This window comes from Misgurnus anguillicaudatus, chromosome 7, assembly GCF_027580225.2.
Source record: "Misgurnus anguillicaudatus chromosome 7, ASM2758022v2, whole genome shotgun sequence".
NCBI lineage: Eukaryota > Metazoa > Chordata > Actinopteri > Cypriniformes > Cobitidae > Misgurnus > Misgurnus anguillicaudatus.
The window spans coordinates 27472370-27495752 of record NC_073343.2 but is presented as its reverse complement, the minus strand read 5'-3'; the positions used below and the strand labels follow the sequence as shown (position 1 = coordinate 27495752).

The 23383-nt window shown below is 36.2% G+C and overlaps 1 protein-coding gene across 1 annotated transcript in view; it reads left to right on the top strand.

Annotated features, from left to right (window-relative positions):
- The window catches only part of ldah (lipid droplet associated hydrolase), a 71166-nt gene that overhangs the window by 10492 nt on the left and 37291 nt on the right, over positions 1-23383 (top strand). The window contains exon 3 of the mRNA XM_073869685.1: positions 10640-10774. Coding sequence (XP_073725786.1) covers positions 10640-10774 — 135 coding nt within the window. The remainder of the gene's footprint in view (positions 1-10639; positions 10775-23383) is intronic.

The window sequence follows — 23383 nt, the reverse complement described above, 5'->3', positions numbered from 1 at the left end:
AAAATTTTAGCAGATTTAAGTAAAAATCTTAGTTCATTTTACTTAAAAATACCAAATCCATTAAACCAAAAAATCAAAGTAAAATTTACTTACATTTATTTGCACATGTTGTAAGGAATAGCCACAATTCTTTGCGCCTGAATATTTTTATTTTTTAAGCTTTATCACAGAATAAGAACTGATAAGAACTTTAACTACTTAAATATTTGTTAATGAAATGTCATAAAGGTTTAAGCTCTTATATTATTGATGTTGTTTTGTTGTAAATAATAATTTTGTGAAGTCACCGTTCAGGTGATCAGTGTTTCTTTACATGAACGCTGTTCAGAACATTGTATTGTAATTCTCTCCACAGTGCTGATAATGCATGTCAGATACACAGTTTGTGTGCGTTTCTGTTCCGAATCAAGTTTATTCAATGACTGACTTGTTGTCAGTCATGAATTTTGTGTTATAATGCCATTTATAACACTAAAAATAACTAGATCCATAGGAATATGTTAAAGAAAATAACAAACAGAAAATACGATTTATTTAATATTATTAGGACAGCAATGCTTCAATTTTCAAAAAAAACCTAATAGACTTTACCTAAACGATTAAAATAAATCTAACTTCTAAATAAAATAATTAAGTAACATTTAATTAATTATTTAACATATGTTTTATCATGCAATTTTAAGTAAATTTTATTTGATTTTAGTAGGTAAGTTTTACTTATAAAAGAGCAGTAAATTTTACTTAAAAAAAGTTTGTGCATATTGTTACGAGGATTTTTTTAAGTAAATTTTACAAGTTGTTTTTTTCAGTGTAGCTTACCTGGCAAATTGAACTCATCACAACCACCAAAAGTTTGTAATTATTTGCATCCAAGAGCAAATTCATCCGTTTAAAACACGTCTGAGTGCCCTTTCAATGATGACGTCACTTTTTGGTAAAAACCGCCTCTAGAGGGCTTTTGACTTAAAATGTTTAATTATGGTTGAATCTACTTTTCAAGTTCCCTAAACTCTTTACCTTTGGTGTAGTTGTAAAAACTCAAAAAAATATTTACTGTTAACTTAAATCTATGGTAGATGTTGAATGAACTCAAAAATAATAGTTAGCTAAACTTTTTGGCACATTTTGAGTACCATGTACTTTCTATTATAAGTTAGTTTTACTGTTTGGTTTTACAGTGTTGCTGAGATTTGGGGCATAATGTTTTTAGGAATGTTACCTGAAGGTTGCATGCGATTGCTGGTACACCATGAGCTTTTGCTTTCCGTCAACTGCAGGACAAAGTGAATAAAATATTAGTAGATGGAGAGAAGGACGAGACTGACGATACACAAGATTTGGAAATGCTAGCTAAACATTTTCATTCACATTTACGCATTTGTCAGATGCTTTTATTTAAAGCAACTTACACTGCAAAAAAAATGACTGACTTACTTAGTGTTTTTGATTTGTTTTCAGTTAAAATATCTAAAAATTCTTAAATTAAGATGTATTGTTTTGATGAGCAAAATGACCTAGGCAAAGGTGTAAAGTACTTGAATATTTTTAATTGATTACTGTACTTAAGTATTATTTTTGGGGATTTTTACTTAACTTGAGTACAATTAAAAATCAATACTTTTACTTTTACTTAATTACATTTTTTAAAGAAAAAATTTACTTTTTACTCCTTACAATTTTATTTACAGTCAAAAATTACTTATATTTTAGAGATCTGTTTTCCCTTGCTCTATCAAACCAATTGAATTGAGCTGATGGCCAGTTTAGTTCAAATGTTATTTATTCTGGACCACACTAAGGAATTGGCCAACAGTTCATCTAATGATGAAGATTTTTTCGCTTCTTTGAAACCGACAACACATAAAATGTGACACGTTCCCTGCTGTTTGCAGCCTCTCTATCAAGACTAATACCTTGTTCACACTGTCAGTCCAAATCTGATTTTGGTGCATATCTAATTTGACAGACTCACTGTCCACATTGTGTATCACAACTGTTTAGATCCGATCTGTGCGTCCTATAGCCGTTTTTCGGATTATCTGCACTGTTTCTATGGCAATGACGTTGCGCTGGCACGACAATTTGCCTCGACGTCTGACGTGTTTTATGTGACGTGACAGCATGACGTAACCGAATAGCTAAACAAATGCAATCAGGGCGGTCAGGCTGGATTTCAAACCACCTCTGGATGTAGCCTGAAACAGATTAGAAAAAACAGATTTCATGTGGTTTTTAGCCGTTCACATGTTCTAAATGTGATTGCATTCCTATCGGATATGCACTTAAATTGGATTTGGACTGACAGTGTAAACAAGGTCTAATACACCTCTTCCTGCATCGGCTGCCTGTGAGAGGCTTGATAGAGCTTGAAATTTAAGTTATTTTTTAAGGTTTTACAATTTTGAGTAGCATGTTGCATACTGAAATTCATTGTCATTGTCACGGATCTCCGCATTTTTCTGTCTTTACCGCGGACTTTCTTTTCCGTGTTAGTTTTGCGTGTTGGTTGCTCAATTGTTTTTCCTATTTTCTTGCCATTTTCGCTTGGGTTTGGGGTTAGAACGACTTTCTGTAACATAAAATGACATCCAAACCCAACTCCTAACCCTAACGTCAGGCAAGAATTGTTTAAAAGTCTGGAAAAAATAGTATAAACCATTTGTTAAAGTGACATCCTAACCCAAACCCCAAATCTAACCCCAAACACACGTGAAAATGGTTTAAAAATAGGAAAAACAATTGAATAATCTATATGTGAAACTGTCACGAAAAAGAAAGTCTGTGGTACAGACGCAGAAAAATGCGGAGATCCGTGACAATGACACTGATAAAAGAGCAAAAAATTCTGTGACTATATCACGGAACTTTGTGAGATCATGTTGGAAATTAGGTAGTAGTCTTATAGTTTGATAATGAAATACAATTTAATACAAACAGTTGTAAAGGATAAAACCTTGTATGTGGTTCATTCACTTCATGTTTTTAGAGATTAAAAGCTTAAACAAGTTTCTAGTTTTCATTCTTCCTGATACTTTTACTTTTTTAATACTCAAGTTCAGTTTTAATGTGGTACTTTTTTACTTTTACTCAAGTATAATTCTGGCCAGATACTTTTACTTTTAATTGTGTAAAATTTACACTCAGTACTTGTACTTTCACTTGAGTAACATTTTTGAGTACTTTTTACACCACTGGACCTAGGAAAATAAGTCTAGTTGTTAGAGAAAAAATATAAACTTGGAGTAAATTGGTGCTTAAAACAAGCAAAAAAAAAAAAAAAATCTGCCAATGGAATAAGACATTTTTTTCTTGAATTAAGTGTTTATGAAAAAAGTAAACTTATTTCAAGAAAATTCTTTTTTTTGCTTGTTTTAAGCACTCGTTTACTTAAAGTTTATATGTTTTGTCTAACAACTAGACTTATTTTTCTAGGTTATTTTGCTCATCAAGAAAATACATCTTAATTTAGGAATTTTTAGATATTTTTACTGAAAACTAAATGGCAGTGTCGTGGTTGGATAGTGCAGATTAAGGGGCGGTATTATCCCCTTCTGACATCACAGGGGAGCCAAATTTCAATGACCTACTTTTTCACATGCTTCTAGAGAATGGTTTACCAAAACTAAGTTACTGGGTTGATCTTTTACACATTTTCTAGTTTGATAGAAGCACTGGGGACCCAATTACAGCAGTTAAACATGAAAAAAGTCAGATTTTCATGTCCACTTTATAGAATTTTAACTTGTTTTTCTGAGTTATGTCATCTTAGCACAAGTCAAAACTTAAAAAGTAGATTGAATTGACTTATAATTAAGTTGTTTAAACGTCACGCTGCATTTTTTACAGTGTGTGTATTACCTGGCATTTGATCCCTTGACATTGCGATATTGCCATGCTGGATCAGTTGAACCAGGGTAGCAGCACTGTAATGTTACCAAAGCTAGTTTTTCACTAAAAGTGAATCTGTTAAATACATATTGTCCAACTATTTTTTCCAAATCCTTTTTTGGGGAGACTGTATGAATAGGAATTTAATCTTCAACAGTATGGTAAGGTATACTGACTTGGCCAATTGAGCTTAAACTGACTTTTATATTAAAAATACCTGTTCTCTATTGCTTTGTAAATTGTTCTTCTGTCACCCAGGCTCTTCCAGCTCCTTCGGTAGATGACTCCCCTACTACCTTTTATCAGGGATTACAATACCTCTTGAATAGATTGAAGTAATCCTGAGAGAGTCATCTGTCAGGTGATCTGGCAATAGTCACCAATCTGTCTGCAGGTTTGCCAGAGTCAATAAGCATTTTCACTTCTGCAGACTGGATCCGCATGATGGCATGTTAAGAGCTAATAAGTTAAAGACAACTTCACACAATGTCTGCATGAACAAATTGCAGCAGATGCTAATGCATTCCTTAAGGCTGGGGTTGATGCCAATTTGATCATTTTTGATCATCCTATAAGACGGATAATGGGTTTAAATTACATGGTGCCTTGTTAAGCTAAATTAATTTAGTTTAATATTTTTCACCCAAAAGAATTTGAGGCTGATATTTCTACATCCACTTTTAAGTTATCACTGCTTACTATGGAAAACATGTCAACGGGGTTGAGATTTCAAGAACTTCCTATAGACGGTTTCATCGTGGTGACGCGATTATGCGTCTGGTCCGAACTTTACTTCCGGTTTTTGTTTGTTAATGGTCTGACTAGTTGCTGAAACTGAACTCTTACCGTGGGTTCACACTAGCCGCGTTTGAGGCGTCAAAATTGCGTCTACCGCATCTAGTTATCCGCTTGAACATTTTGAGTTTACTCGCTTCATTCGCCCGTGAAATTCTTGTCATCGAGACATTTACGTGGAAATTCGCGTTATGAGAGGGCCTTCCATAGGCTTTTGCGACTCCGCTTGCTTCCTGTAATCACGTCACTACTAGAGCAAGCTCCTGATTGGTTAACGCAGTGCGTTTTTCTGCCAAAGTTCAAATTTTTCAACTAGCGCGTTTGCCGCGGCAACACTCCATTCGCGCGAACTAGACACGCGAATGAGGCGGAATAGCGTCTACCGCGCCACGTTAAACGCGACGATACCTCCAGATGCACGTCAACACATCTTCACATTGACTTAACATTGAAATCACTCGCGCTTGACGCCTCTACCGCTGCTGGTGTGAATGCAGGATTAAACAAATACCTAGTCGAAATAACAAATGTTTGGTTTCCTAGGTAGTCTACGTGTTGTTTATTTTGCTTGTTATATAAATAAACTACTTTAAACGGATTTTGTCGTTATTTATTCTTAGCTGAGTTTACTGGAAGTTATGTGTTGACCATGAAAGCCGCTTGTTTATGTTGTTACTACTGAAACCATCTATACCGATCAACATAATAATAATAATAATTATTATTATTATTTATTGATTAAATAATTATTGATTAAAAAGTGAAAATGCTTACCAAAAATAAATTCAGTCGTCATTTATGCACTTATGTTCTTACAAACCTGTATACATTTCTTTGTTCTGATGAACACAAAGGAAGATATTTTGAGGAATGTTCAGAAGCCCAAAGATGGGTGGTTAAATGGCGTGTTCACATACTATAAACTAGGTTTAACCGTAAAGTGCTGAACTGCTATCAAAAGCGATTCTTTATTCATCTGCCAGTGTTGACTACATATTTCATTCTGTGAAATCCACATCACGGCTGGTGTTTATCAATTGATTTAGTGGCTTTCCTCGTACGTTTGTGAGTCAGGGATAGGTGGTGAGCAGTGTATGTATGTGCGTAACTATAACAAAGAGAGAATGTCCTGCACCTGCAGGGCTACGTCAGTGGTGTGGTAGTCCAGGCAGTCTTGGGGTCAGAGATGGCAGGCAGGGTATCTGTTTAATGTCCCATTGAGCAGCCCTGAATTTATGAACTTAGGGAGAGGGGGAAATGATAATGTGTGGGAGAGGAGCAGATAGCTCATGCCTCTGTCCTCTTACTCTGGCAGGAATGCCTCCTTTGCATTCTTTCTCCATGCATGGGGGCAAACGCTTTTACTTCTGAATTACTATTAGGTCGGTGATGTGCGTACTGTATGTGACCATGCGTTTGAAATCCAGGGTGAAGGCATAATCTAATTATGAGATTATGAATGTTAATGTTTGTTTTCCGTCAGTGATGTCACACAAAGCAACATTTGGTTTTTTGGCGACCACGGCTGTAAAATTGGCTCTGCTTTTATTGCTTTGCTGAACATTTTCACCTTCAAGTGGCCAGACAGATTGCATTCACTGTTGTCAAAACTGCTATTAGATCATAGGAGCGCAGCAGCGTTCAAGCTGTTGAACACTTGTCGCCTCTTCCACCTTTTCTAGCCCCTGCAGAGGAGATCTGTCTGGGTCCGTGTGACAGTGAAATCTTTGATTTCATCTCTGCGTTTAGTGCAAGACAGCCGGTGGCTTTATTGTGGCGGCTGGTTGGGAAAAACCTGCCATTACCAATAATAGTGGCTCAAAGCAGTTCGGAATTTGAGCATGTCAAGTCCCATCTGAAAGAGATTTGGAAACTCGCAGCATGAATGAATGAAAACATACAAATGGATTTAATCAGTCTGAAGAGGGCTGCAGTTGGCCCTCGACTATAGTTGCCTGCCCTGTGCAGGCCTATGAGTGCTGGATATCTCGGTGTACGCTGTGAGCTATGAGAACTGGCATGAGATGCTTTGCTGCTGTATGCGTTATTCCTGGTTTATTTGTATTGCAAGGTGTATGGGTGTCTGAACTAAATTATAACTATTTTACAAGGTGGCTAATTCATATGAATTCGAGCAGTGTGGATTATACAAAAACATAAAATTATTAGGAAAAAGCAATTATGTAGCCACGCTCCTAAACGTTACATCACTGAGGCGAAAGCAGATTGTAAAAAACAAAACAAAAAAATGAGATGTAATGAATTCATGAATTACCTAATTTACCTTGTAAAATAGATACAAATTGACGTGAGTCACGTTGAGGTGAAAATTAGTTGGTAACACTTTACTTGAATGGGTGTTCATAAGACTGACATGACACCTTTATAATCATGACATGACACGTGCAGGAGATTTAATGCACATTTATGACAACTGTCATTTAGTGTCATTCGTTTAATTATGTCATTTTTAATCCACAGATGACATTGTTTGAATTGTTTTTGTTATGAAAACTTGACATAAACCAATACATCATAACTTGTAATAAATCTGTCATAAACATGACATAGCAGAATAATTATCAAACTTAAGAAACTACCTAGCTTTATAGGTTAACATATATTAAACTGTCATTTAAATGTCATTAAGTGTTAATACTATGTCAAATAATTTTAAATCCCTTAACAAAATGCAACAGACACGTCAAAATATTATACTTAACTTTTATGTATTTGCACAATATATAAAAAACAACAACTAACAAAACACAGAGGGTTCTGAAGTTATCAAAACATTTAATCAATTTAATTTAATGTAACTAACTTTGCAGCAATATGGACCCAATGCTGCTTGGCTTAACCCATTTTTGTACTGTTTTTATTTAATTCAAGGTGAATCAGTGTCCAAATGCAATAAAATATAATTTTATCAATTTTAATTATTATTATTATTATTATTATTGTTATTATTGTTGTTATTATTATTATTATTATAAGATGATTGCATTTATTTGTTAAACACATGGTGAAAACTTAAAAAAACATTATGAACTGAAGAATATTCGTGATATTGTTATAAAACTATTTGACAGAGTATTAACACTTAATGACATTTAAATGACAAATTATATTTTTACGACTGTAGTTGAGGTTAAGAAATATATTCATGACGCTATTATAAAACTATATGACAAAGTATTAACACTTAATGACATTTTAATGACAAATTATATTTTTTACGACTGTAGTTGAGGTCAAGAAATATATTCATGATGCTATTATTAAACTATATGGCAGACTATTAACACTTAATGACATTTAAATGACAAATTATATTTTTACGACTGTAGTTGAGGTTAAGAAATATATTCATGATGCTGTTATAAAACTATATGATAGAGTATTAACACTTAATGACATTTTAATGACAAATAATATTTTTTTACGACTGTAGTTGAGGTCAAGAAAAATATTCATGACGCTGTTATAAAACTATATGACAGAGTATTAACACTTAATGACATTTTAATAACAAATTATATTTTTACGACAGTAGCTGAGGTCAACAAATATATTCATGGCGCTGTTATAAAACTATATGACAGAGTATTAACACTTAATGACATTTTAATGACAAATTATATTTTTACGACTGTAGTTGAGGTCAAGAAAAATATCCATGACCCTGTTATAAAACTATATGACAGAGTATTAACACTTAATGACATTTTAATGACAAATTATATTTTTACTACTGTAGTTCGGGTCAAGAAATATATTAATGACGCTGTTATAAAACTATATGACAGAGTATTAACACTTAATTACATTTTAATGACAAATTATATTTTTATGACTGTAGTTTAGGTCAAGAAATATATTCATGATGCTGTTATAAAACTATATGACAGAGTATTAACACTTAATGACATTTTAATGACAAATTATATTTTTACGACTGTAGTTGAGGTCAAGAAATGACGCTGTTATAAAACTATATGACAGAGTATTAACACTTAATGACATTTTAATGACAAATTATAATTTTAGGACTGTAGTTGAGGTCAAGAAATATATTCATGACGCTATTATTAAACTATATGGCAGAGTATTAACACTTAATGACATTTTAATGACAAATGATATTTTTACGACTGTAGTTGAGGTCAAGAAATATATTCATGACGCTGTTATAAACTATATAACAGAGTATTAACACTTAATGACATTTTAATGACAAATTATATTTCTATGACTGTAGTTGAGGTCAAGAAAAATATTCATGACGCTCCTATAAAACTATATGACAGAGTATTAACACTTAATGACGTTTTAATGACAAATTATATTTTTACGACTGTAGTTGAGGTCAAGAAATATATTCATGACACTGTTATTAAACTATATGACAGAGTATTAACACTTAATTACATTTTAATGACAAATTATATTTTTACGACTGTAGCTGAGGTCAAGAAAAATATTCATGACGCTATTATAAAACTATATGACAGAGTATTAACATTTAATGACATTTTAGTGACAATTGCAGTTTGTATCACTGGTAAAAAGTGGTCAGTTGATGTTTTGGTAATGTCAAGTTGTCATGTCAAGTTATGATGTATTGGTTAATGTCAAGTTGTCATAACAAAGACATCTCAAACAATGTCTTTGCATTAAAAATGACATAATTAAACGAATGACACAATAATGACAGTTGTCATAAACGTGCATAAAATCTCCTTCAGGTTCATAGCACATGTCATGTCATGATTATGAATGTGTCATGTCAGTCTTATGAAAACCCCTTCAAGTAAAGTGTTATCAATTAGTTATTAGACAAGTCTATAAAGAAATCTCTTAACCTTAACCATAATTCACAACGAGAATCTTAATAATGATTCATAAGCTGAGCTTTCAGGTACGGTTTTGCCGAAAATGTTAGTTTGACGTTATTTGACTTCAACCCACGTACGTTTGTTTAAATTAATCTCCATTTTTATGTTTCAAACAGAGATCGCAATAGAGAGGCAAGTTGTGAATTGCTGCTTTAATGACCAAATAAACATCTTGCCTCTGTGGAAATCATTTATTACTACACATGCCCAGCCCCACCCCATGCATGTTTGCTTATTTAATGTTCTGGCTAGTTCAATAATGTTTTTCGCTACTAATAAACAAGGGAAGTGTTGATAGTTTGCACTTGCAATGTTCACACTCCTAATGCTTTAGTTAATGACGATTAATGACGATTTGATTAATAAGCCTGATTTCGTTTATGATTAGCTTTAGGCAAAAAGTTAGCATTAGAACAGTTTACTTTCTGTACATCTGTACAAACCTGTTTTTTAGTGCTTTGGACTTTCAGTCACATTACCTCCTACATAATTCTGCCTTCGATCAATCTCTGTGAAAACAACATTCATAAAAGCACTATGCTGGATACTTCTGTCACGTCGGTACAGATGACGCATCACAGTAAATGTATCACCATGTAAAGCTGTTGCATGTCGATACTCTCTTGAAGTGAGAGGGTAAGTTGGTTTTGACCACACAGTGTGTCCATTGTTCTGCTATGGAGGCAGCTGGGTATCAGAGATGCCATTTATCTCCTTATCTCCCCTCACTTGCAGTTAACCTCATCTGTGAAGAGCAACTGAGCTACGTCAATAGGCGTGGAACAGAACTCTTGTTTCAACCAGGATTAAAGAAAACCAAAGAAACCCCATTCCTTCAGCACCTGATTCAGTTTTTAAAGTTTTTTCGCTTGCGTAGACCCACAGGTTTTTAGTTTGATATTGGTTTGAATGGCTGAGACATTTGATGGGGCAAAATAGGAAAAGGAATGTTTGTTGTATGGAGTTCAGTAGGCAAAATTTAAAACCTGGTTTAAATCCAGGTAGAGGGAAGGGCTAAATATGAATGTTTGCCTAAACAGTATCCTCATTTTTTACAGGTAACCCAGGTGTGGTGGGCTTTTACAAGACATACATGTGGACCCTGTATCAAACATTCCTTAGAAGGTATCCAGTTTGGGCTGTGAGCCATGCCGGACACTGTATGCCTCCAGACACCTTTGATATGATTGAAGGTGGGACGTTTTCCTTTCCATATTTATTAAAGTGGAGTTTACTCTTACTAAAACACATAAAATGTGCTCCTGTATAGCTCAGTGGTTGCGTTAGCAGCACAAAAGATCATGGGTTCGAACCCAGGGAAAAAAATTGAGAGTAACAAAAAAATTGTACATTTGTAATGCACTGTAAGTCGCTTTGGATAAAAGCGTCTGCCAAATGCATAAATAAATAAAAAGGTATGTAAAAACATTATACTCACATACTGTGGATCCGTCGGCACCGGTCACCGTTGCTCGCAGCAGAAGTTCAACATTTCTCAACTTTTCAAGCAGCAACGTGTGCGTCCACCAATCAGATCACCTTATGCAAATAACCAATTATGTTTATGGAAGTCCGGAGCATGTGTAGCGGCCACTGTGATTGGCTTCCGTCAAGCGTTAATGCTTTCGTCCTGTGTGAATGTACTGTCAAACCTTATGCATTGTTCAAATTCACTACCCTTTCGAGTTGTTTGTTGATGAAAACATCCACTAAATTAAATGGCTGTAAAAAAATTATTAGATGACTATTTTAACAACATCTGATGCTGCACAAAAACAAAAAATGCATCAGAGACAATGTTTTTACTAATCTTTGACATGCCCAAGACTGTAGGTAAAAAAATCTGTCATTTTGTGTTTTTTCCCCAAATCAGTGACATCACTTATGAACTTGGCAATTAAAGAGTTAAATTCATGAAAACATTTGGTAGTTTTGATCAGTACTGATGTTGATTAACAGATTTATGCAAAAACAATAAAAAAATTCATAATACATTTTTACAGCAGTTTTATTTGGTGGATGTTTTCATCCACGAACAACTTGAAAGGGTAGTACATTTGCCCCATAGTGTATTGTTGAGTTGGAAAAATTTGAAAGCATTTTCCCAAAATATGTGTCAATATAAGATTTGTCACAAAAAAATCCTTTTATTTGCTTAAACACAGAGAAAGTTGTGGCCAAATTTAGACTAACCCAAAAACCCATAGCGTATGAAAACGTCCCAAAAAAACCATAACGAGGCGTTCACACCAGACCCGGAAGAGGCGGCAAGCACGAGTGATTTACATGTTAGATCAATGCAAAGACACGAATTGAGCGTTGATGCGGGAAACGCGGCAGTTGAAAAATCTAAACTTTGGCGGATATTCGCTCTGCGTTAACCATTCAGGAGCTTGCTCTAGTAGTCACGTGAAGCCCCTCCAATGATGCGAATTTCCGAATGACTAGAATTTCACACGTGAATAAAGCGAGTAAACTTGAAATGTTCAAGCGTCCAACTATGTGCAAATAGCGTGTTTTTGCCGCCTCTACCGTGTCGGGTGTGAACGCACAGTAAGGGTTAAGTAACTCAGTTATTGAAAACTAAATAAAATAATTCATTATTTATTGTAGTAATATACAGTATTTTGCAAAAGTCTTAGGCTACCACAGCTTTGTTGTTTTAGCAAAATGTGAATGGCAATCCATAATTTCTTTGCTCTCTTTGTTAAAAAGATACAGGACATATGGACACAAAATGTCAAATAAAAAAAACTTTTCAGAGAAAAATGGCTTCTTTTGACAAAAGTCAGTATTTAGTTTGGCACTAAACACATCTTGAAGTCCTAAAGCCATTAGATTATAATTAGAAATTAGGATTTCATTTAGGATTTAAAGTAGGGATGCACCGATAGGATTTTTTTGGGCCGATACCGATACCGATTTAAACAGACAACTTCTGGCCGATACCGATGCCGATATTAAACACTTGTATATAATACTAGTTGTTCTATTAGCTAGTTTATTTCTGCATCAAATTATTTTTACTGAACATGGATTGAATCTAATTAACATTCAACTGACCAACAAAATAAGAGAGGCACAAATTAAGCTAAAACAAATATAAGAAGACAGCATGACAACCTTCAAAGGTGGTTTTTGCTATTCAGCATTTATTTTATTAACAACATTAACTCATTTTTTACATTTAATGTATTTCTTTATGCAGTTAATTAATAAACAATCGGTATCGGCCTTTCTTGTGCTATTGCCGATATGCCGATGGTTTCAAATTCATCAAAAATCGGCCGATAAATATCGGCGGCCGATACATCGGTGCATCACTAATTTAAAGGTTTAAGAGAGCCTGCATGTTCCTGCTAATTGTTAAATGTAAGGGAAGGTCACACTAAATACTTGTCACTTTTGCATTAATTTTTTTTAATACTCAAATTTCCATTATTTTCTGTAATTGTATTCCAATAACGAGAGAAATAATTATATTTGCTCACTATACCGTTGCAAAAACAGCAAATCTAATGGTGGCCTTAAACGTTTGCACACTATACTGTAATACATTTTTTCATTTATTTGTTTAATTATCTATTAATAATAAAAATAACTATTTTCTTTTAACTGTGTTGTAAAATTAATGTAGAGGTTGGCTTTATCTATACTGTAGATAATCTTCAGAAGCTTGTATCTCTCCTCTGTGACTGTTATGATGGAGTCAGTAGATGGCAGCAAACATTGAAGTGACTTCAGTTACAGTATGCTGAGATATTTATCTGTTATGCTTTGCTTTCTCTGTATCCTTTCAGCTACTCCTTTTCCTTTCATCTCCCTTTAATGCATTCATTCAATATTCTCTCTACACTAGCACAATACTGTATAGGATGTGTGCTGTATACAGGAAGGCATCAAAGATGTGCATCTGGTTGATTTTTGGGGGTAGCATGAATGCATCCTTAGCCTTCTATGATATCCAACAATATCCATCAATCCAGTTTTTTTGTTAGTCTGAAAGAAATGTCTTTGACTAGCCGGTTTCAGACACACTTATTCAGGTTATAACCCGGCATTGACTGATAGTTTAGTTTGTAGTGTTTGTCAGATAGTCCTGGATGTCACTCTTGAAATATTTTCACAAAGTGCACGGTGAGGTGGAATGCGTTCAGGACCGGTGAACCGAGCCAACTGGCCTATGTCTCCTCTTTCCGAACCAGTCAAGTATCTTCATCCATAAAGCAGTGTGGAGATTTTTATTGAGCGTGGGAAAGACATTACAAAGCCCTCACCTGTAGTAAGACAACCACATGCAGATGGCTGCAAAAACAGAACCTCGATAGGCTTGCATGATGGATGGCATGGCCCAGGTGGACATCGGCCCCATCAGGTTTGTTGTCAGGAACAAGCTGCAAGGACTTCCCAGCATGTCCTTTGGTGAAGCTACAGTATTGACAAACAGAAATATGAACCAGATCGCTAATTCTTCCCTAAAAAAACGGATGATTTGTGATGCAATACCTACAGGTCCTGCGCCATCCCGAAGCTCGTACAGAAGGCATTAAAGTACTTACAAACCGAAGCGTCAAGCAATTCAGTTTTTATCGTGAACACATTGAATTCTTTCTTAGCGAATCACAGTGACAGGCAGCTGATCCCTGGCAAATGCAACAGATGATGACATCCGTTGCTGGTCGCATTATGTCGCGCAGTCACGAGGCGGATGATTAAAAGTCAAAACTCGGCAGCCAAATCAAACGTGCCAAAAGATGACAACAAGCGGCAGGCTTTTGCCAAGGCAGCCCGGATGAAAGAGAAGCCGCAATTAAAACTTCAATTGCTTTTCCCAAAACTCGCTATTTGAGTGACATTCTCGATTAGCATCAACGGACGTCCCGAGCAGGGCGGTATCAAATGTGCGGGGCTTTTATTTCCCAGCCCATTGTCTTGTTCATCTCAATGATCCGTCCCTCATCATGTTCTACCATTTGGTTCACAGATGCCCTTTTCCCAAGGAAAGCTGCTTGCGTTACTGCCCGTTTCTGAGGATGTTGTGTACGAAACCATAACTAACTAAAGACTGCTAGGAAGCTTTTACTTTTTTTATCTTTCAAGCTATTTATTTGACACGTGTCCCACTGATTTGTAGCTTAATAGGTTTGGATGCGTGGTAATGTGTTGTATTGTTATGTACTACAGTACATTTGGAAAGCTAACTTTTTTAGACATGGGCCACAGTATAAGCTACGTGAAATGAATCAATTCTTTTTTTTCTTTTTTTTACATATTTTACATTACAGGTTTTATCTTTGATCAAATATTGGCGAGTCTATGGCAGCTCAAGTATGTATGTAACTAAAGTGCGAAAAAATACATTTTACGGGAAATCGCTGTTTAATTATGTTGAAATTGTGCAGTTTATTCCGTCAATATGTTTTGTTTTTAGGTTGAAGTTTTCAAAGAGCCAGCTAATTGGTGGTCTTCCACGTGATGTTTTCCATAACACCATGACATCACCGACTTGGCGTCAAACGTAGTTTACCGTTTCTTCTTCAGACAACTCAAACAACTCAACTCCAACTTCCTTTTCCAAAAGTCACTGTTGCCTTTCACTTGCGAGTGCACCATGAATGCCGCCCATTGATTTACTACTGTTCAAAGAGCACCTGGTCAGCCAGGGGTCAGAAGCCGGATTGGTCATTCTGAACCCACAGAAACCTTGTTTCGTCTGGGGAAACATCCAGCCATAGAGAGACTTCATAGAGAGAGTTCATTGATAAGATCTTAAAGTCCCACCCCCAAACACTTAAGATCCCTTGGCATTATTAGGCTGTTTGTTTAACAGCATGTATTAAGCGATATTACATCCCTGTGTCGGAAACATAAACATAGCAGGGGAAAAGGTGGTGGGGTAAACATGCCAGACTTCTCAGTGAAGGAACTGTTCCTGTGGTTTGCAATTTGTGATTGATGCTCTTTGATTACAGTAAAAATATCTCTTAATACAAACAGCGGGAATGTTTTAGACGCTGCCAATGTCAATAAGCCTGCGCTGGGTCAATCTGTCTGCCAAACCTACACATCTCATTCATTTTGTCAGAGCGTGTTAGGAAAGCTACTACTCAAAACCTAGTTTTCCTTCGCTGATAAAATTACCTACTATTTATAACCAGACTATTTAAGCAGGCAGACAATGGAATTTCCTTCATTTTTGTGAGATTACAAGAGTACAAGAAAAATAGATTGCCGTGGTTAAGTTGATGTGAACCTTTTGTCAGCTGTAACCAGGTTGGGGTTGTGTTTGTCTTGCTAATTGGGAGAAGAAGGGAGGCGCATGACCATTTCGTTTTAAACAAAAGGAGTTTAATCAAAAGGAGTTTAATCATAAGAAAGCTCTTGTGTAGCTCAGTGGTAGATCATTGCAGTAGTTGCGCAAAAGGTAATGCGTTCGAACCCAGGGAACACACATGATGATAAAAATATAAACCTTTTAAAGCGGTCATATTGTGAATTTTTTTTTAAGATGTAAAATAAGTCTTTAGTGTCCACAGAGTACGTATGTGAAGCTTTAACACAAAATATCCCGCAGATAATTTATTATAGCATGTTAAAATTGCCACTTTGTAGGTGCGAGCAAAAATGTGCCGTTTTGGGGTGTGTCCTTTAAAATGCAAATGAGCTGATGAAATTCAAACACTGATCGCAATGATGGTGGTTTGTTATAGTTGAAACTCAATTGTGCTGTCAGTTATTTTTCTCTCTCTCTCTCTTTATCTCTGATCTAAATGGCCGTGACAGGTTTGGATGGTGCAGATTAAGGGACGGTATTATTGTAATTGGCCTTGCTACCTACGTCACAAAACAGGCAAAATCTGAACAACCAAAAATGTCTTACCAAAATTAAATTACTGTTTTTTTATGTTTTCTAGGATGATAGAAGCACTGGGGACCCAATTATAGCACTAAAACATGGAAAAAGTCAGATTTTCATGCTATGACCCCTTTAAGTTACTCTGGATTAAAGGTCACCTATCATGCCCATTTTTACAAAATGTAATATAAGTCTTAGGTGTGTCTAAAATGTGTCTGTAAAGTTTGAGCTCAAAATACCCATTTATTATAGCATTTCCAAAATGCTTATAGGGTGGGAGCAAAAATGCGCTGTTTTTGTGTATGAACCTTTAAATGCAAATGAGCTACTGCTCAATAGAATTTTCATGATTCCCATTTACATTTTTATTTCACTATTTAAAACAACTTAATTCGGCTTAAAATATAATTTGATATATAACACAGATCAAATACAGCAGATCAAAGAGTAGAAGTGAAATATATTTCAGTTGCCAACACTAGATCAAACGCAAACACGACATGATGACATCACATATATGCTAATTAGCGGGTGACGTCAACACCACCACAGTCTCCTCAAAATCCCGTGGGAAACACTGCACTCCTTTGCCAAATGAGCACTTTTTGTTAAAATACATCCGATTCCTGTGAATACAGTCTGAGACAATAATATCTCACTATTGAAATAATTCACTATGACCACATTTGTAAGTTTTGGTACGATTTGCCTTGACCCCTGTGACGTTGGGGTTAGGTGCGGGGTTATGGTTCGTTTTTGTTGTTGTTTTTTTATTAGAACCGTTCGATTTTTGCTCTTTATCAGTATGAAGAAGAGGATAAAAACAGCATATCTATTAAGAACTGCTTTGGTTTAATGGGCACTAAAACAGGGTCCTTGAAATCCTTTGTTTTGACTCCGGGGCAAAAAAAATTCAAGGCCCTGTGAAGTTTTTTAAAATATACATACATATAACAATCATTGAAAGTGCTTGAATCTATTTTATGCAACAACAAAAAAATCCATGTTGGTCCTGTGTAGTGTAGGATAATATCATAAAAATTGTAGACTTTTTAAGCACATATGCTAAACTGTTCACTTTAAATGCTGTATGCGAATGTTGATTCATACCAAAACGTTTTTTTGCATAGTTGTGTTTGACACATGAAAACGTCTCGGGTTACGTATGTAACTGTTGTTCCACGAGAAGGGAATGAGACGCTGTGTCTCCCTTGCCATACTCCCTGTGTCCCTGTAACGCCGTCTTTGGCAATATTTCAGATAGCAATATACTTCCTGGCACCTGCGTCACCTTGTCTTTGTCGTTAATCCTCACCATTGGTTGAATTTGATATACACATTCAGACACACTTACCCCTGGAGGCGTCCCAAAGTGTCACCCCAGTGACGCAGCGCGAGTTCCCTCAAAAGGGAACAGTAACAATGTATCTTAAAAGGTAACACGATGTAACCTTGCTCTCACTTGAAATGTGTCCCCAAATTTAGTCCTTGAATTTGAGGATATTGGACCTGAAAAGTCCTTGAAAAGTCCTTGAATTTGAAGTTGACTAAGGTGTGGGAACCGTGTAAAAAAGGAGATCCTCCATTGTAGGGTGGTTGTGTTCACACACTACCAACACACACACATTTTTGTCCAAACACCTTGTTGATGTGGATTTTGCATAATAGGTGCCCTTTAATGCGTCTGTCAAAATACCATTAAATTAATTTAATCTTTGTAACAATTGTTTGTTAGATGCCAGATGTACTATGTGATCTAACAACATCTGTTTTCCAGTGCCTAAATGAAAGATTTTTAGGTGTAATTAGTTTGGTTTTGGCAACCTTTGACCCTAGAGACTACTGGTAACGGTTCTTCAAGGTTTCTTCAATTGCTGAGGTGCATCTCGCTTTCATAAACATACATGCTTTAGATATGAACAGCATGTTCTTGCATTCCAAATACATCAGATCCTTGATCCTATAAGCTTGCAGCACAGGATCAGAGCGAAAAGGCCTCAGCATCCACCCATTTTTAATCAGTAACATCATTGTTGTGGTTGCTTTTGTCATTAATATTCAGTAACCTGATCCGTGAATGAAACGTGCACCACATATTTATTGCACATTTCTGAGAGGGGAAGTAATCACTTAACAGCTCGCTCCCTATATATCTCTATGATCTGGACAAAGATTGTTATTTCGAACAGTCACTTGAGTATTAGTGTTTGCCATATGTTGCTTTTTGGGCTTGTTAAACAAAAGTTGCTCTTGTTTTGTTCTTGTTCCATATACTGAAAGATTTCCTTTGGGTTCATCTCAAAATCCACGGTCTACTGATCACAGACAAGTCAACATGAAATCAAAACTGGCCCTATTTTTTTCCTAACACACAATCCTGGTTTTACTGTATTGTGCGTGATTCACATTATGCTCACATTACATAAGGCCCCAAGCTTAAAAATGTCCTAATATGTACAAATTTGTATACATTTGGGGTACTAATATGAACTCTTCAGGTGCAAAGGTGTACTTTTTGAACGGGTACCAACCCAGTGACAGCTTGGTGACCTTTTTTTTTTTTTTACAATTTTTGTTAAAAAAATTCATTGTAACCCCCCAAAAATAAAATAATAATATTGATAAATGCTTTTATTCATAATCATGTTTACATTTAGGCATTTCCTTTAGAAAGTGTTTTTATCCAAAGAAAACAATAATATGAGAAATGTAAATAAACATGATTTCAACATTTGCAACCTTGGACCACAAAACCAGTCATTTTGTTGAAATTGAGATTTATTCATCATCTGAAAGTTTAATAAATAAGCTTTCCATTGATGCAAGGTTTGTTATAGGATAGAACAATATTTGGCCAAAATACAACTATTTGAAAGTCTGGAATCTGAGGGTGCAAACAAATCAAATATTGGGAAAATTGCATTTAAAGTTGTCCAAATGAAGTCCTTAGCAACTGCATCCACTCACAAAAATAAAGTGTTGATATATTTACGGCAGGAAATTTACAAAATATCTTTATGATCTTACCTTAATATACTAATGATTTTTTTCCATAAAAGACAATCTATAATTTTGACCCATATAATGTATTTTTGACTTTTGATACAAATATACCCGTGCTACCTATGACTGGTTTTGTGGTCCAGGGTCACATTTGTTAAAGATCTGCCTTAAAAAAATAAATAATTTGCTTTAAAAATTACTACATACCGGTAATACACAAAGATACCTAAACTTGCTTTACATCGTTTTAACATCGTGCCTGCGAACTGTAGTATTTAAATGTCTTCAGAAATAGCTGGGTGTGTATTTAACATAGTAAAGGATAGTCTTAAATGTTCATGAGGTAATCCTAAGAGACCACTTGGTGTGTGAACTTCACAGTCTTCTGTGTTTGGGCTGTGGGCTCACAGTGCCCCTCTGTGCTGGTAGATAAACATGTACGGCCCCTTTGTAGCCAAACTTTAGTGGGAACCTTCAGGAAAAATATCAAGATCAGATTTGGAAAATGGGAAATGAGGGGTAAGAAGTGGTTGGGGAGAGCTAAATACGTATGCACACACAGGTCACTGCCTTCACAGCACAGTGCCTGATCTCACACAGAATCATGAATGAAAATAGACCTGGATTGAGGGCCTGTCAGTGTATTTGGCTTTTGAGCAAATATTATTGGTTTCATAGTTTTTTATTTCTGTGTGTGTGCAGTAGATTTTTTGAGTTGGACCTATACATAAATTTAATTGCTATATTAAAGCACAGTACACACTGTTAGATATACACTCACCTAAAGGATTATTAGGAACAGCATACTAATACTGTGTTTGACCCCCTTTGGCCTTCAGAACTGCCTTAATTCTATGTGGCATTGATTCAACAAGGTGCTGAAAGCATTCTTTAGAAATGTTGGCCCATATTGATAGGATAGCATCTTGCTGTTGATGGAGATTTGTGGGATGCACATTCAGGGCACGAAGCTCAACATTCCACCACATCCTAAAGATACTCTATTGGGTTGAGATCTGGTGACTATGGGGGGCATTTTAGTACAGGGAACTTATTGTCATGTTCAAGAAACCAATTTGAAATGCTTCAAACTTTGTGACATGGTGACATTATCCTGCTGGAAGTAGCCATCAGAGGATGGGTACATGGTGGTCATAAAGGGATGGACATGGTCAGAAACAATTCTCAGGTAGGCTGTGGCATTTAAACGATGCCCAGTTGGCACTAAGGGGCCTAAAGTGTGCAAAGAAAACATCCCCCACACTATTACACCACCACCAGCAGCCTGCACAGTGGTAACAAGGCATGATGGATCCATGTTCTTATTCTGTTTACGCCAAATTCTGACTCCACCATCTGAATGTCTCAGAAATCGAGACTCGTCAAACCAGGCAACATTTTTCCAGTTTTCAACTGTCCAATTTTGGTGAGCTCGTGCAAATTGTAGCCTCTTTTCCTATTTGTACTGGAGATGAGTGGTACCCGGTGGGGTCTTCTGCTGTTGTAGTCCATCCGCCTCAAGATTGTGCGTGTTGTGGCTTCACAAATGCTTTGCTGCATACCTTTTGTAACGAGTGGTTATTTCAATGAAATTTGCTCTTCTATCAGCTTCAATCAGTCGGCCCATTCTCCTCTGACCTTTAGCATCAACAAGGCATTTTCGCCCACATGACTGCCGCATACTGGATGTTTTTTTCACACCATTCTTCGTAAACCCTAGAAATGGTTGTGCGTGAAAATTCCAGTAACTGAGCAGATTGTAAAATACTCAGACCGGCCCGTCTGGCACCAACCACCATGCCATGCTCAAAATTGTTTAAATCACCTTTCTTTCCCATTCTTACATTCAGTTTGGAGTTCAGGAGATTGTCTTGACCAGGACCACACCCCTAAATGCATTGAAGCAACTGCCATGTGATTAGTTTATTTGATAATTGCATTAATGAGAAATTGAACAGGTGTTCCTAATAATTCTTTAGGTGAGTGTATATACATTTGGTACCAATGTGTACCTCTCAGGTACTAAAATCCACTTTTTGTTACCAATACGCATCTCTGAGATACTAATATGAACTTTTTAGGTGCAAATGTGAATTTTTGAAAGGGTACTGCCATAATGACAACTAGGGACCATTTTTGAAAAAAAATTTCTGAAAATTCCCTGCAGTTAAATTTGGAAAATAAAATTAGGATTTGTAACTAAAGTTAAGGAATGAACTGTACAATCAAGTGAGATTTTCCTTCTTTTAAATCAAGTGCAATGGTATATTAAAGAGCACCTATTTCATTGCTAAAAAAAAATACACATTTTTTTCCACATATCGTAAATTTTTATAGCTCCAGATTTCACTTTGTTCCTGAAACGCACAGATTTGAAAATCTCTGTGTCCCTGATTGGCCAGCTCTGTACGTAGTGAGTTGCCTGAATACCTCTGTCATCAGCCGGAAATGTGACGCTCCTTACCATGTTTGAAAGATTCGGTTGCTAACAGGAGTTAACTAACAGGCTGTGAGTCCGATGCGAGAGGAATTATGATAATGTCGGTCTTGTCTACATCACCAATCCCAGGAAGTAAACTGTTGCCTACAATCCGTGTGTTTGTTGTAGTCCAAAAAAAGAGATTTACGTTGGAGGTGATAACTCGCGTCATCATTTACTTTGAGGTATGTACCTTTTGCCTATCGTTAACATGTAATAATACACACCTACACACCAAAGGAAATTTAAAATGGTGAATCGGACAATAGGTGATCTTTAAAGGAAGACCTTGGTATGTTTTACACTTGAATTTGGAATTCTCAGGATTTGGAATCTTGCATTTTATACTTTCTTACGGTACATTCACACGGGGTGCCCGCGGTAACGCTTGACGTAGGGCGTGGCCAACAGCCAATCACAGTGGCCGGAACATGCTCCTCTGTTCCCTGGTCTTTCATAAATGTAATTGGCTGGCTCTGCACTAGGTTATTTGCATAAGGCGATCTGATTGGCTTCTGCACGCAATGGCACTTGAAAAGTTGAGAAATGTTCAACTTCTGCTGTGCAACGCAGTGACGTGATGCAGACGGATCCACAATTCAGTTTGCTAACGCATGACATCACCCATTTAAAGTAAATGAGAAGTGTTAACGCCCTGTGTGAATGTACCTTTATCATCTATGTACATCCACTGGTATTTTATGCAATGAAAATGTATTAAATGTTATAGGTGCCATGTGTAATTTTTAGAAGGATCTCTTGACAGAAATGCAAAATAATATACAAAACTATATTATCAGGGGTGTAAAAGACCTTTCATGACCAACCGTTATTTGTTTATTACCTTAGAACGAGACCTTTTTATCTGCATACACCGAGGGTCCCCTTACATGGAAGTCGCCATTTTGTGCCGCCATTTTTCAACAGAAGCCCTTAAAGGACCATTTTTTTTACTAAGTTGTCTCCGGCGATGACATGTTTGTCTGGTGGCGGCTAACATAGCTTCTCTTTGTGTTTCAAAAGCGAGGGGTGAGCAGTGGACTAAGCCGTTGGTTGCAATTTGCAACTTCACCACTACATGCCGCTAAAACGTACACACGGTTTAACGGTTTTCATTGGTTCGGCTTTCTTTTAATCTTTCCTGCATCTGTCTGTATGGTCATATGCTCTCTTTTCATCTTACTGTTCACCTTCCTGCTCCTCAATCCACCCTTTCCCCCTCAATTGGTCTTCTTAAAGGTCTGTTTTTGAGGTGTCAGACTCTTTAAAACCATTCACTTTGTTGTTATAGTGAATTGTGTTGGCTTTTTGTGGGGTCTTGTACAACTTGTGCACTGTTTTCCAAATCTTCTGAAGCCATGTGAAAGCTCTTAGTCAGGAACAGATTGAAACTGAACAGTATTGTGAAGTTTTAGGCATTCCTCCATATATACAGCCCAGTTCCAACCCCCCATAAAAGATTTG